Source organism: Cricetulus griseus, chromosome 2 (assembly GCF_003668045.3).
Source record: "Cricetulus griseus strain 17A/GY chromosome 2, alternate assembly CriGri-PICRH-1.0, whole genome shotgun sequence".
NCBI classification, from domain to species: Eukaryota; Metazoa; Chordata; class Mammalia; order Rodentia; family Cricetidae; genus Cricetulus; species Cricetulus griseus.
This window is the reverse complement of record NC_048595.1, coordinates 60,861,942-60,875,258: the sequence shown is the minus strand read 5'-3', so window position 1 is coordinate 60,875,258 and position 13,317 is coordinate 60,861,942. Positions and strand designations below refer to the sequence as shown.

Genomic DNA, 13,317 nt, shown 5'->3' with positions numbered 1-13,317 from the left:
CTTTAGGCAAGACTTGGCCTCTTTTCGATGTCTGTGTCCTCTGCATGATGGAGTGGGTCCAGGGGAGAGTGACACTGCTTCACACAGAGCTCATAGCAGAGTGCCTGGTCTGCAGTAAGCATCCTGCAAATATGTGTGTTTCTTTTCACATACATCCAAGGCAGAGGTACTTCCACCCAGCACCTCATATTTTAGGTTAATAAAGGTGGCTTATTTAGAAAAAACATTAAAACCAATACAGAACAGTGAGTTTATTTGAAGAATAAGTTCAGACAGGCATGGTATAACCTCAAAGACTGAGAATTCTGGTTCCCCAGGACTGTTCTATAAAGGAAAATAAATTGTATTTCAATCATTTTTCTCTTACTCTTCTGTCCTCATTTTGGGTTTTTGATACTGGGTCCTACTTTGTAACCCAGATTAGCCTGGAACTAGCAGCAATACTTCTGTGTTGGTCTATTTCAGCAATCTTAAGAGCCTTAGGCTGAGTCTGAAACCTTGTATTCATGAACAAGGCATGCTCATAGTTTTGTGTTCCCGAAAAGACACAGGTCAGTTTTGTTTGGTAGACTGACTATGGATTGTCACTCCACCAAGTGTGGATTGCTTCTGGCACACCAAACAATCACAAACAGGTGAATAAAACAGACTGTGTTAAATTAAAAGATGGTTTCAAACCTTCTGGTATTGCTCTACTGGGAAGCAGAGCCACGTATCCTTCGTCATGGTCTGGGTCAGCTTTTGTGATGCCTGACAGAGGGATATAGTAGAAGTGAGGTTCTGTGACTTCCCAGGCCGGACTTCCCAGTTATACTCCTAGAACCCTTAGCCAGTAAGTGCGACATCTGGCCATGGGCACAGGACAAAAGACAACATGGAGAGTCAGAGATCTTCCTTTAAAAGATTATGTGTGAGGGAGGCCCTCTTGGATCTTCCAACCTATTTGTTGGCTAGATAGACATCACTAAATAAACCTCCATTGACACTGTGTGGAATTGGAGAATCATCCAGCTGACTGCAAACCAAATCCCCATCATATAGTCAAGCTCTGAGACTTGGGTGCTTTGTGATTTATCAATGGAGGGTGGGTACACACACAGTTGGGTTGTGGGACTCAGGTCTAAAGGCAAAGCCAGCTGCTGATGGAGGATGTTAGCCATGGCTTAGTCAACCCACCTGTGTGGCACTGATGAGACTCCAGGCCTGTTCCTACAGGTCATCTGTTCTAAATGTTTTCAGTCAAACTGAGCCCTTCCCTTTGTGAACACTGGCTGCGCACCAGTGGTGCCAATGTGCCTCCCAGCCAGGTGAGTGCCAGGAGCACCGAGAACTGTCTGCATATGGAAGCTGTTACAGTGTTAACGGGGTCAGCCTGGGGACAGAACTGGCATGTTTTATATTTTTCAAAGATTGTAGCTTGGCACAAGGACATGAAAATTCAAGTGTCAAAACATATACTAAGAAAGGTGACTATTTCTGGGGAAGCAGTGGGTTAAGTTTTTGGCTGTTCTTGAAATGGAAAGTGATTTTTTGGGGGGGGGACATATCAGAGCAAGCTGTTTTCTCGGCTTTGTGCTATAGGGCAATTTTAAAGCGTCCAAGTGCTTTCTGTATTTTTCAGTCACTCAAGTCCGGAACTGATTATCTCTCAGATTCATGCCCCTGAAGCCCTTGTCTTTCAGGGAGAGGTTTCACCTTGAAAGCTGGTGCCCAGATTCAGAAAGCGCCTCTTGCTACAGCAGCAGGAGCAAACAGCTTAATTGCAGCTTAGCTCCACAAGGACCAGGTGTTTTGGAAAATCACTGATGGCCCAACTCAGAGACAACCCAGATTCACTTTTCCTTATCTCACAGAAACAAAACACAACCTCCCCTCCAAGCAGAAAAACAAAAACAAGCCCTTTCAGAAACTGAATCCTCCCAATTGAAGAGACACTTAGGCTTCTCAGACCTGTGTGTGGATAAAGGCGCTTACAGCACGCACACACATATACATACCACAACACAGACACACACATTTATACACAACACACACAGAACACACACAAACACACACATAGATACATGCACAACACACACACACACACACACCACAAACACAACATACACAACACATACAGACACACACAGACACAAATACAGACACACACAACACACAGACACACAACTTGCAGAGACAACACACAGCACACACCACACAGACACACAACACACAGATACTACACACACACACAAAACACACAGACACACAACATACACAACACATACACACACACAACATACACACAACACACACAACACACAACAACACATACACAACATAAACACAACACACATACAACATACACACAACACACACATAGACAGATACACAACACACATAGCCAGACACACAACATGCACACACACACTTACTTAAGATAGAATTTCTCTGAAAGGAGCCCCAAGAACTTGATAATGGTTTCTTTGAGGGAGAATTGGGGACTGGAGAAAACTGGGGTGGACAGTGGATAGAAAAGGAAAGCTTGTTTTTGACGACAATCCTTTGAACACCTCAAAGCTTGACCCCCACCCCCACCCCACACACTATACTAGCTCATCACAATAATGTATGTGAACAACCCCAAACCCGGTTAGTATGTTGGCAGCATTCTCTGTGTATTCATACCTTCAGTCTTTATATAGCTTTACAATGCAGACATCATGATCATTCTGATTTTATAGGTGAAGAAACTGAGATAGGGACAGGTAGCTTGTTCAAGGTCACATAGCTAGTAAATGCAGATGTGGGATCTAGAGTCAGAATGTCTGGACCTGGGGCCTTTCCTCTTTACCATATAATATTGCCTTTTCAGAAATCAAACTCCTCAGCAGCTGCCATGGCAGAGCCAGGACAGAAACAACCATTCTTTTCTCAGTTGATTCTCTAGGGCAACAGAGGTAGACAAGATGGTGTCCCCAAATAGCCCATGATCAATTCTTTGACAGCCTCAAGCCTGAATTGGCTTTCAGGAGACTTTAGAACTGAGCCTTAGTAGCAATGATGTGCTGGGTGCTCTGCTAGGCTTTGGGGACAACTGCTGAATGACACAGTACCCATGCTCTCAAGACCCTGGACATTAGGAAGCAACCACTCGGACTGCAATGGGTGCTGAAAGGAAAGCGGAAGAGGAGCATGCATAGGTGAAGGTTGGAGGCCCTGGTTTGTGCTGGATGGTCAGAGGGCTGAGGGGTGGGAGGGGGGACATCAAGGGAAAGTGGGAGATGGGTGGAAAGAAGGAAGAATGTTCTGGTGGTAAAAACAGCTAAGACAGTAAGACTGGTGAGAGCAACTATCTGAATATGAGACCCCCACACGACTAAATGAAACAAGTCCAACCAAATTTGCAATGAGATACTTATCCTGGTGACTGTGGTGAGGGTTTCACAGTTTTCCTAAGAACCCTAGTAAGCCACTGAAGGTTGTTAAGTAGGTGGTTACATAACCTGGTTGGCTTTTAACGATGACCTGGGCTGCTGTGTGGGAAACAGGAGGAAGCTATGCAAGAGGACCAGCTCTAAGGCTGCAGAGGAAGCAAAAAGATGGCCAAAAGAACATGATGGCAAAGGGTGAGCAGTAGGCACATTTGGGATCTCTGCTGGTCATACAAAGGAGAATAATGCAGTGTTGTGATGGATCATAAATTCATGAGCATGAAAATGCTGTCAACTGTAAAGAGTCCAATAAAGAAAAGTGCTATGATAGATGAAGAAGCCAGATTCTAGAGAGAGAGACCTTAACTTGCCAGAAGTCACATGGCTGCATAGTGGCAGGATGTAGGAGTAAGTGAAAATGATTCCTTCCTCCTTTTGTTGGGGATGAGAGAAAGGAAGGATAGAAGTTGTGTCTAATTCCCTTATCAACTGGACCATTGGGTGAACAGAGTGATGATATCTCGGCTGTCCCAACAGCGATCACTTCCTTCAGTTAAAACCAGGAGTGTGGAGCATGGTTTCTTGGGAAGCATCATGACAAGTCTACTCTAGGAGTAGATGGGTGCTTTGTAACTGAGATGCTCTGTGTTTTGAAGTGGGATGTGACCTGTGGTCTTCACTTATTATTCTAAGAAGATGCTTGTGTCCAATGGGATAGACAGGGTCTGAGGAGCTGGTCTTTGGATTCCCAGTTGTCCTTTATACCATGTAAGTCTTGAGTACCTCTATCTTGGAAAGATCTTGGCAGAGGTTGATTTTCGGTAAGATATCTGATGTATGCAACATGACAGACAATCAGATCCCCCCTGTCTGTCCAGTGACACGTGCCTACTTCTTAGTCTACTCATCCCACAGTCTCTGTTTGCTTCCTTGGGAAGGATGATAAGGTTCAGGAATGGAAGGATAGACTTGTGTGAACCTCATGCTCATGGCAGAGATCTGATCACTTATTTATTTTTAGCAAATTCTACCTACAACAAGAATCATATTTAGGATACCTAATGCAATGGAAGAAAAAAAAGGTAGGTTTGGCTTTTTGACTAAGTAAAATTGGAAAGACATAATACTGGCTTCTTTATGATAGGTCTTACAATTGCCCTGAGAGGTCTCCAATGACTGGTCTCAAGGAGTTACACTAGTCTCTTTGAATGCTTAGATGCTACCCCAACCTACCTGCCAAAGTACCATGCATGTCACTGGTCTTCAAAGAACATCATTCCCTAAATCATTCATAGACCTCCTCAGGAATAGAGTTCTTTTTCCTATTCTTTTTAAGGTACACAATTTATCTTCACAAACAATTTTGTTTTGAAAGTGATAAAGGGAAATACTGGACAGGAGGGAGACCTTTCTGTCCCTGCCTCATAACAAACTGTGTTTATGCCAGAGGCATCAAAAGACAGAATCAGTACATGGAACTCATATTCTACTCCTGGTATAAAACCACCCTGCCAGGAACTGAGCAGTGGTGAATAAAGCGCATGGCAGAGTCAAGGTTTCAACTAACGATGTTAACCAAGAGGAGTTTGACAGGTGCGTGTAACCTCACCATAATATGCTTTTTTTTTTTTTTTTTAAAGCAAAGCATTTGACATCTTTCTCTTCCCAAAACAACAATCCCAAACCAAAGCCTGATGGTTACCTTCAGCGAGTGGGTCAAGGGTGTGTATCATGAGCTGGAAGATGCTATTCCTCATGAGACTGTTGTGGAGGGAGGCAGAACTTCCACCTCGTTGGAGGCGCGGCTTAGCCTGAGCAGAGAAACCAAAGACACTATTAGTTCTCAGAAATGAATGTCAAGTGCATCCCAGAAAGTAGCCTCATCCAGCCTATGGCCACTCATTTCCATTATTCGATCATATAGAGTTGAACCAAAGAATTTCAAAGTATCTTTCAAATGTCCCAAGGATGTGGCTTTTCTACTACATGAATCCATTTTTCCCACCCTCTGTGCCCTTTTAACAAAAGAGGTTAGTATAAGGCAGGCAATGTGTGGCATGCTTCACACCATTCACTCATTAAGTTCTCAGAATGAGCCTCATGGGATCAACACTGTTAGTATTAACTTGAAGTCTCTGACAAGTGAAGTGAGGTTCTGGGTCACACAGACAAAGGGTGTTGGATACAGGTGTGGATTCCAGGCTTGCTTTTCTTAAAGACTCTTCATAACCTAGCAGACAGTCTTTAAAATTTTTGGATTGTGTATCCTATCAGCAAGATCTTTGTCTGTATCTGTGTCTGTGTCAACAGACATGCCTACATCTATATCATCTTACATGTTTTTTGGGGTTCCTATCTCTAGCCTTTGATCCAGAAAGTTCTGTGGTACATGTTAAGTGAGAACCTGAAAGGGAGTTTCCTGTAGTGACTTCATACAGACCCTTCCTGGCTTCCAGGAAGTTTCCATGGCACTGAGTCCTTCGGGTTGTGATATTTTACTCCAATAGCTGGAACTAAGATATGAGGACCCTTGCGAGGTTGAGGAGGTGGGATTACCAACAAACTTTTACTTTTGTCTTCAAAAGCAAACAGTCTTAAAACAAACCAAAGCCACCCAAACCTCCTTTATTTGGACAGCTTTTTAATCCTGACTAGACATTACATTCTTCTTTGTGGTTGGCTTTGTGATGGTGGGCACAGGGGACTTAGAGGCAGACTTGAGGAGGAGACCCACTGTAAGTAGATTAATTTCTCTTTTAGTTTGTTTTATTTTTCAAGACAGGGTTTCTCTGTGTAGCCCTGGCTGTCCTAGAACTCCCTATGTAGGCCAGGTTAGCCTTGGATTAATAGAAATCTGCCTACCTATTCTTCCTGAGTGCTGTAATTAAAGGTATATGCCCCCATGTCTGATTTAGATCTTTTTAAAAAATTGAACTCTTGGTCCAAAAACTTGACAAGAAAATTTTCTGTGGTCTGGAAAAATTAAAAAACCCCATTTTCACCAAGTCTTCCAAAATTCTCCATCACAGATATTCCATGAGACTCTATAATTAAACACATTTGGACAGGGTGAGGTCTTCTAGAATAACCCATCCTTAGAATAACTCATCTTTAGAATACTTACATCAGATATCAACCCTGTGTAACACAAAAGAAATATAGTTCCAAGTTACTGGCCTTATGTCTCTTACACCATAAAATACTTACTAAGGTTTATGGTTCAAAAATTTGGTGGTAAACCTAAAACCTATTGCAAGATTGAAGTGTGGGTAAAACCTCAGAATATACGGGCGGTGGTGGCGCATGCCTTTAATCCCAGCACTCGGGAGGCAGAGGCAGGCAGACTTCTGTGAGTTCGAGACCAGCCTGGTCTACAAGAGCTAGTTCCAGGGCAGCCTCCAAAGCCACAGAGAAACCCTATCTCGAAAAAAACAAAAAAAAAAAAAAAAAAAAAAAAAAAAAAAAAAAACAAAAAAAAAAAAAAAAAAAAAAACCAAAACCAAAACCTCAGAATATAATACAAGGAGAAATCAGCAGTGATTTTTATTATAATTCCTATTTTAGTAAAGCTGCATTCCCAACCCATCAGAGTTTGCAGATGAATGAAGGAGAATACTGGTGTCTGAATGATGAATGACATTTTGAGCTCTTCAAAAGCAGCTTGGAGTTCGAGCTGTACCTTGGTCCTGAGTCTGAGTCTAGTGTATCTTCTGGGCACTCAGTGAATGTCATGTCTTTGCTTTGAGTGTTAATGGAAGGCAAGATTACAGGGTCACAAACATTTTCATGGTTATCCCTTTCATCTTTAAAAGCCTGTAACATTTTCAAATGCACTGTGGCATTTAGTTATAGGGGATTAGGATCAGCAAGGTTCAAATTATTCTAGGGGCAAAGGTAGCAGACTGAAATCCAGTGGAAATGTAATAACTGTTTGTTGAACGCAAAAAATCTCACAAGGTCATTTCCTTGCCAGAAAGCACAATATGAAATGTCATGTGTTAATTGGAGAGCAACTGAAAATGTGGTCGTTGTTAGTAATTTGTCACAATAACCACTGCTACTATGGTTGTTATTCTGGAAAACCACAAGAACTCTGTTGTGTGTATCTTCTTTAGACATGAATTATGTCTATGGAAGACACTAAGCATTCTTTCAGGCAGTGTTGGAATACTGAATCTTTACTTCTCATGCAGCATTTCAAAGGGGGGTGTGCATGCAGACACACAGAGAAAACATTTCTCAAGCATCAGATCCCACACTGTCCCCACATATCAGCCAGCATCCCTTGGAATGTAATTTAGACATTTCTCACCCCTTCAACACTTAATAAAGCTCATGTCCAATGGAAGAAAGAATTCAAGGTTTTGAAACATAAGACCAGAAATAATTTATGAGTGAATCCCAGAGTTCAATTGTTACTAATTGTAGAACAGAAATATATACCCCCTCCCTCCAGTGGATCAGACTACACATATTCCAAGGGAGAGGAAGGTTTGCAAGCATAGAGCTCCCTTCCCACCCCTGTCACACACTCTCCACAGGCATAGGAATTGGCAGGGCTGCTGCTCCCTACCGGTAAAGCTGGCTCTTCCTTGTCCCCAGCTGTAGATGACTGCATAAGGAAAAGGCAAAAACAAAACACAAAGAAGTAAATAACAAATCCTACACAGGCTTTACATTTAATAACAATCACCAATATAGAGAGTGTTATTTCTACTTCTGGTATGAGTTAAGTCAAAGTAGAGGTACACAGTTGATATTTTGTTTTTTGTTTTGTTTTTTTTTTTTTTTTTTAGATATATGACCCACTCCCTTGAAAAGTCAAACTTGAATTTCCAACTCTGATGTCTAGTAATAAAAGTGCTCTTAACAGATGAGTCATCTTTCCGGCTCTGTGTGATATAATTCTTAAGACTAATAAATTTGTTACTTAATAAAGTTGATATTAAATATTTCACAGACATTCAATCAAATATTTAATGATCTTTAATTTTGTTGAAATACCTTTTTGGACTCTGAAATCAACGCAGTGTATATTCCCTTCTGTCTCCAAACATTGTCAGAGATCCATGTAGAACTTGTGTGTGTCAGACACAGACAGACAGACAAGTTCTGGGTTGGAGATAATTTCCCAGCACAGCCCATGGGTATAAGTATATTTGCTATAAGTTCTTCTTTGGGGGTTATCTCTTAGTGACTTCTTGAAAAGTATTACAAGAAACTATCTCTGATGCCCTAGCTGCCAAGAACAAGCTTGGAAATGGAAGTGGACCAGAAGTTGTCCTTTGATTTCTCTTTCTGCTCTGAAAGACACCCTGTGAGCCCATTTCTCTAAAGCAGCTGCTTTGTTCTTCCACATCAGACAGCTCAACAAATGGCTCCACATACTACAGAGTAACCCTCTGAGGAAATTTTCCAGTGCAGCTAGCTCAGCCTTTGGACATACATGGAGACTAGCTGCCACAGCACGCCTTTTCAGTTAGCAAATTTATACCTTGTGGCTAAACGGGAAGCACATGACTATGAGCTAGATTGATATCACAGCGATACCACAGAACATAAGAGAAGAATGAAACCTAAGAAGAACAAAGGGCAGCATCAGAAGATGAAATATCCTCAGCCGAGAGTTTGATTTTTAAAAACGTATGTAACAAAAGTATTTGAGGAAGAAAAAAACCCAAGCTACATTTTGGTCTGAATGAAAGAACAAAATATTTACCTCACTGACTTCTTCTCTTACAAGCTACAGGGATTATATAGTAAGCAAGCTGAAGGAACACGCCCAGCACACAGATTCTGCAAAGAACAGGGTACAGAGAAACATCTGGAGCCTTTACGAGATGTCCTGCTCTTTAATGTCAACAGAAGTTGATGCCATTAGTTTTCTTTCACTTATGATTTGCAGACATGCATGTGCATCAGGTTACAACATGTAAATGTAGGTGACACAGACATGGCAGATGAGTCCACTTGGACTGATGGGCCACTTTTCTGTAGTCTGCTGAGAAGTGTAACATGTGACAAAGACCACTCCCCACCCCGTGGTGATGCCCAGTGCTCACTTCTCTTAGGCTCAGTCCTGACAGTGTGCTACTGATTGAGTTTGGAATTCAGTGGTGAAGGGACTTTAGTGACACTGAAAGTGAACAAGTGACAAAGAAACTGTGTACCATTGTATGACATGTGTATGGCCAATTGGGTTGACATTGGTGTCACAGATTTATTTTCAGGTCAAACACCTTAGAAATTTATTGTCTTGCGTGTTAAGCAAGAGCAGTAAGACTTCAACCTTAGTGTTCTAGTGTGCTTTAAAAATAATCTAAATTCAAACACAGTCCATTATCTCTTGTAAGAAACTCTTTAAAGGACATTCTGAAGGGTCTTAGGTTGTGGTTTTGGTGACCAAAGCAGGCCCTTCTCTCCTATAGTAACAGGACCCAACCAGGATAGGGTGTTAAAAAGAATTTCTGCAATTCAACTTTGTAGTCAATGTAAATGGTCCCCTCCATCATTACTCCAGGTTAGACGTGTGGTGACTGCATTGGACTTGAGCAACAGGGATCATGTACTATCTGCTGTCTTTCTTAGAGAAAATATTACTTGCACATGGGAATTTTGTTAGCTACTTATAACTGTTTTGAAAGTGTTCTGCCCCCAGATGATAAGACCTTTAACCCATTTGGGAGAATTTTAGAGATAAATCTCCCACAAGTCTTTAAATTGTCCCCCCCACCCCCCCGGCCCATTTGATCCTGGGAAGTCACTGGCTGGACAATGGTTTCACTGTATGGCACATGGGGTTTTGATGGAACTCTATACACAGCTTTACCATTCCTCTGTTCTTTTCTGGATCGGGAAAATGAGGCAAATATTGCATAATACAGCTGCTTTGGATCACACAGTGAGACATGCCTGACTTGTAATTACCTGCAAATTATACAACCACGTGGGTCACCGTGAAGACTTCACATGCCACAGTCACAGGTCTGGAAAATGAGAGATGGTTTCCTGAGCCAGTGACTGGGTGTAGGACAGAGGAGAGAGAGCGGCATTCTGAATGCCTCAGCAACAGCCATTAACTTCTATTTCAAACCTTCTGCCAAGCACCGTGAAGTATACCAAAGACCAGGTAGCAGTAAAGATAAAGCACATGTAGATAAACTTATATATATTCATAAATGTGACCAAAGCCAGATACTCTAGTAACTAAAATGTGAATCTAACATTTAACTGGCATAATTTTAACATCCTAGGGTTGAGAAGGCTGAGCAAGAGGTGACTTGATTGAATGACAATCATTAATAATGGTGTGTACCTTTTGTGTCAATGTACTTTTCTGTAATAAAAACACATTTAAATAATCTTTCCCAGATAAAGGTGGATAAACCTCAAAGCCTATTGGGAAGAGGAGGTAACAGGCATAAAACCTCAAACTAAAAAGGAAGGAAAGAAGTCCTACCACCTCTTAGATGGAAACCCATCTCCTGGCTCCTCCTCCTACCAAGTACCAGCATAGTCCTCAAGACATCAACAGAGGGGAAGTTAAGTAATTGCTTAGTGAAAGAAAGAAGAGGTGAAAATTCAGATGACTTCGGACCGTGTACTCATGCCATACTCTCTGACAGTCCTTCAGGAAAATAAGAATTAAAAAAAAAAATCCTGGCTGAAGCTGGAAGCCCTGGATGACAGAATATCCCTGTAACAGTTCTGCTTTGCAGAGACATCAGATGGAAGAAAGGCTAGAAATGACCCAAGTAAAAATATTATTACAGAAGCTAACATTCTAGAAGCAAAGTAGTTTGATCATTTGTTTGGATAGGCCATCTCCATCATCATGAAATATTTGGGTCAGTAGACAGAGTTCTGAAAATAGATAAACCCTGAATGGAGAGAGTAGACAATATATTGCCTGGAGATAGAGAATATCATTTTACTTTTTAGATCATTGTACAAGAGAAGAAATCAAGTCAGCTGAGAAGTGGTATCACATGGAATTCAGGGCCAGTGTTGGTGTTCCTGTTTTTTGTCCTGTCTCTTCTCAGCTATATGGCCTTGAGGAAGTTATCTCATTGTTTAGCTCCTTTATCTGTGAAATGGGGATAAGAATATCTGACATATAGTGCTGTTGTGAATATTAGGTGACATACATATCTGAAGAACTTCAACAAGACAAGGGATAACAGCTTAAAGTAGTTTGAGGCATAAATTAGACTTGGAAGTAGAGTGGCTTCTTTGGAAAGTAGGCAAGTCGATTGATTAGGGTGGAGGGAGGTGAATTAAGTTAGAATCTAGGCAGGGCCATTTAGGCATGTCCTAGCTTGGCATCCATGGAAGGAGACGACATAACAGAGTCTATTTTCTTGACTTAGCTCCTGACCTAGTCCCGGTACCTTCTGGAAGACACAGCATGGACAAGGTGAGGTTAACATCTCATATCTCCTATGCCCAAGGCTCTCACAGGAGGTTGAAGACTGTGAGAAGATAGAATGCAGACTTGAACCCAGAGAATCTCAAAACTTGAGTGTTCTATGATGCTTTCCTTTGTAGGATGCTGCTCACATGGGTGGAAAAAGGAGCATGGGATCAGAAAGCTGTAGGCCCATACTGAATTCAAGCTCACTTGGAGTGCTTTCCTTTTCTGGCTGAATTCTGAGTTAGAGGTTCCCACATGCAAGAAGCCAGTCTGTACACAGATGATTTGTGAGTGTATCTGGTACAGGCAAGCATAGGTATGCTATCTATCTCTTAGAAGTCATGATTTGGCTAAAGAGGGAAGTAAAGTCCCTACACAACTTGAAAAGTTTACCATACAAGAGGGCAGATTGTTATACTAGAAGGTTAGAGGAGGCATGGCTTATACTCTCCTAAGATTGTTAGGAAATGTAATTTGGGAATGATCAGTAAGGCAGACACTAGAGTAACATCAGGATACAGAGAGATGTGGAATATTATTGACAAACTTATATAATTATATATAATCAATGTTGCTAACTGTTGATCATATGTGGTTATCACAAGCATTTATGGGCACTGACTCTTGACCATCCACACCTCTGTCTACCTGTTATCCATCCTTTGATGGGAAAGTGCTTCTGTGTATGTGTTTGTCTTATTGGATGATAAGTAAAGTACTGTTTGGCCAATAAGACAGCAAGTTAGGTGGGACTAGGAGTCAAGGAAGATTCTGGGAAATGTAGTAAAGAAGTGGTGATCTGAAGGAAGTGACATAGCAGGGAGACTCATATATAAACAAGGGTAAGAAGAAAGTGGCCCCTTCTCTCTTCCTCCTGGGCTCTGCTCTGGAGTCGCCATGTGATCCACCAGCAAGAGAGGGCGGTAGTGGAAGGCATCCTCTATAAGATAAGTCTTATAAAATATATAGGTTTACAATAATTAAGACTGATCTAGCAGATGAGAAATCCTAGTCATTGGCCAGTTTGGGGCCCTAACTCAGGCGGATGACAGAAAGCGCCCATGTGGCAGTAGGGCTCGGGTGACTTTTGGCGGAAAGATTTATCGTAACAATCCTTTCTTTCTATTATCTGTCCATCCATCCATCCATCCATCCATCCATCCATCCATCCATCCTTTTTCTATCCTATTGTATATCATTATCATCTATCTGCTACTACCAACCATTAAGTAAACATAGGCTGATTTTATTCTTAAATAATAATAATTATTGTTGTGTATGTGTGTACATGTCATAGCTCAGTGTGGAGGTGTGAAGACAACTTGTGAGAGTCTGTTCTTAAACTTCAACACTGGGAACTGAACTCAAGTAATCAAACTTGGTGTAAGCATCTTTACCCGATGAACCATCTGTCCGACTCTCTCTTGAAAGATAAAAATAAGTAGAAGTCAACCTAGTATTTTCTTCTTGCTTACCAAATAGTCATCTTGT

The 13,317-nt window shown here is 41.5% G+C and overlaps 1 protein-coding gene across 3 annotated transcripts in view; it reads right to left on the bottom strand.

Moving 5' to 3' along the window:
• Slc24a2 (solute carrier family 24 member 2) overlaps positions 1-13,317 on the bottom strand; it is a 232,895-nt gene that overhangs the window by 77,828 nt on the left and 141,750 nt on the right. For all 3 annotated transcript variants that reach the window (XM_035439811.1, XM_035439812.1, XM_035439813.1), the window contains exons 2-3: positions 7,987-8,025; positions 5,116-5,224 (exon numbers count right to left, since the gene is read on the bottom strand). In XM_035439811.1, coding sequence (XP_035295702.1) covers positions 5,116-5,224; positions 7,987-8,025 — 148 coding nt within the window. The remainder of the gene's footprint in view (positions 1-5,115; positions 5,225-7,986; positions 8,026-13,317) is intronic.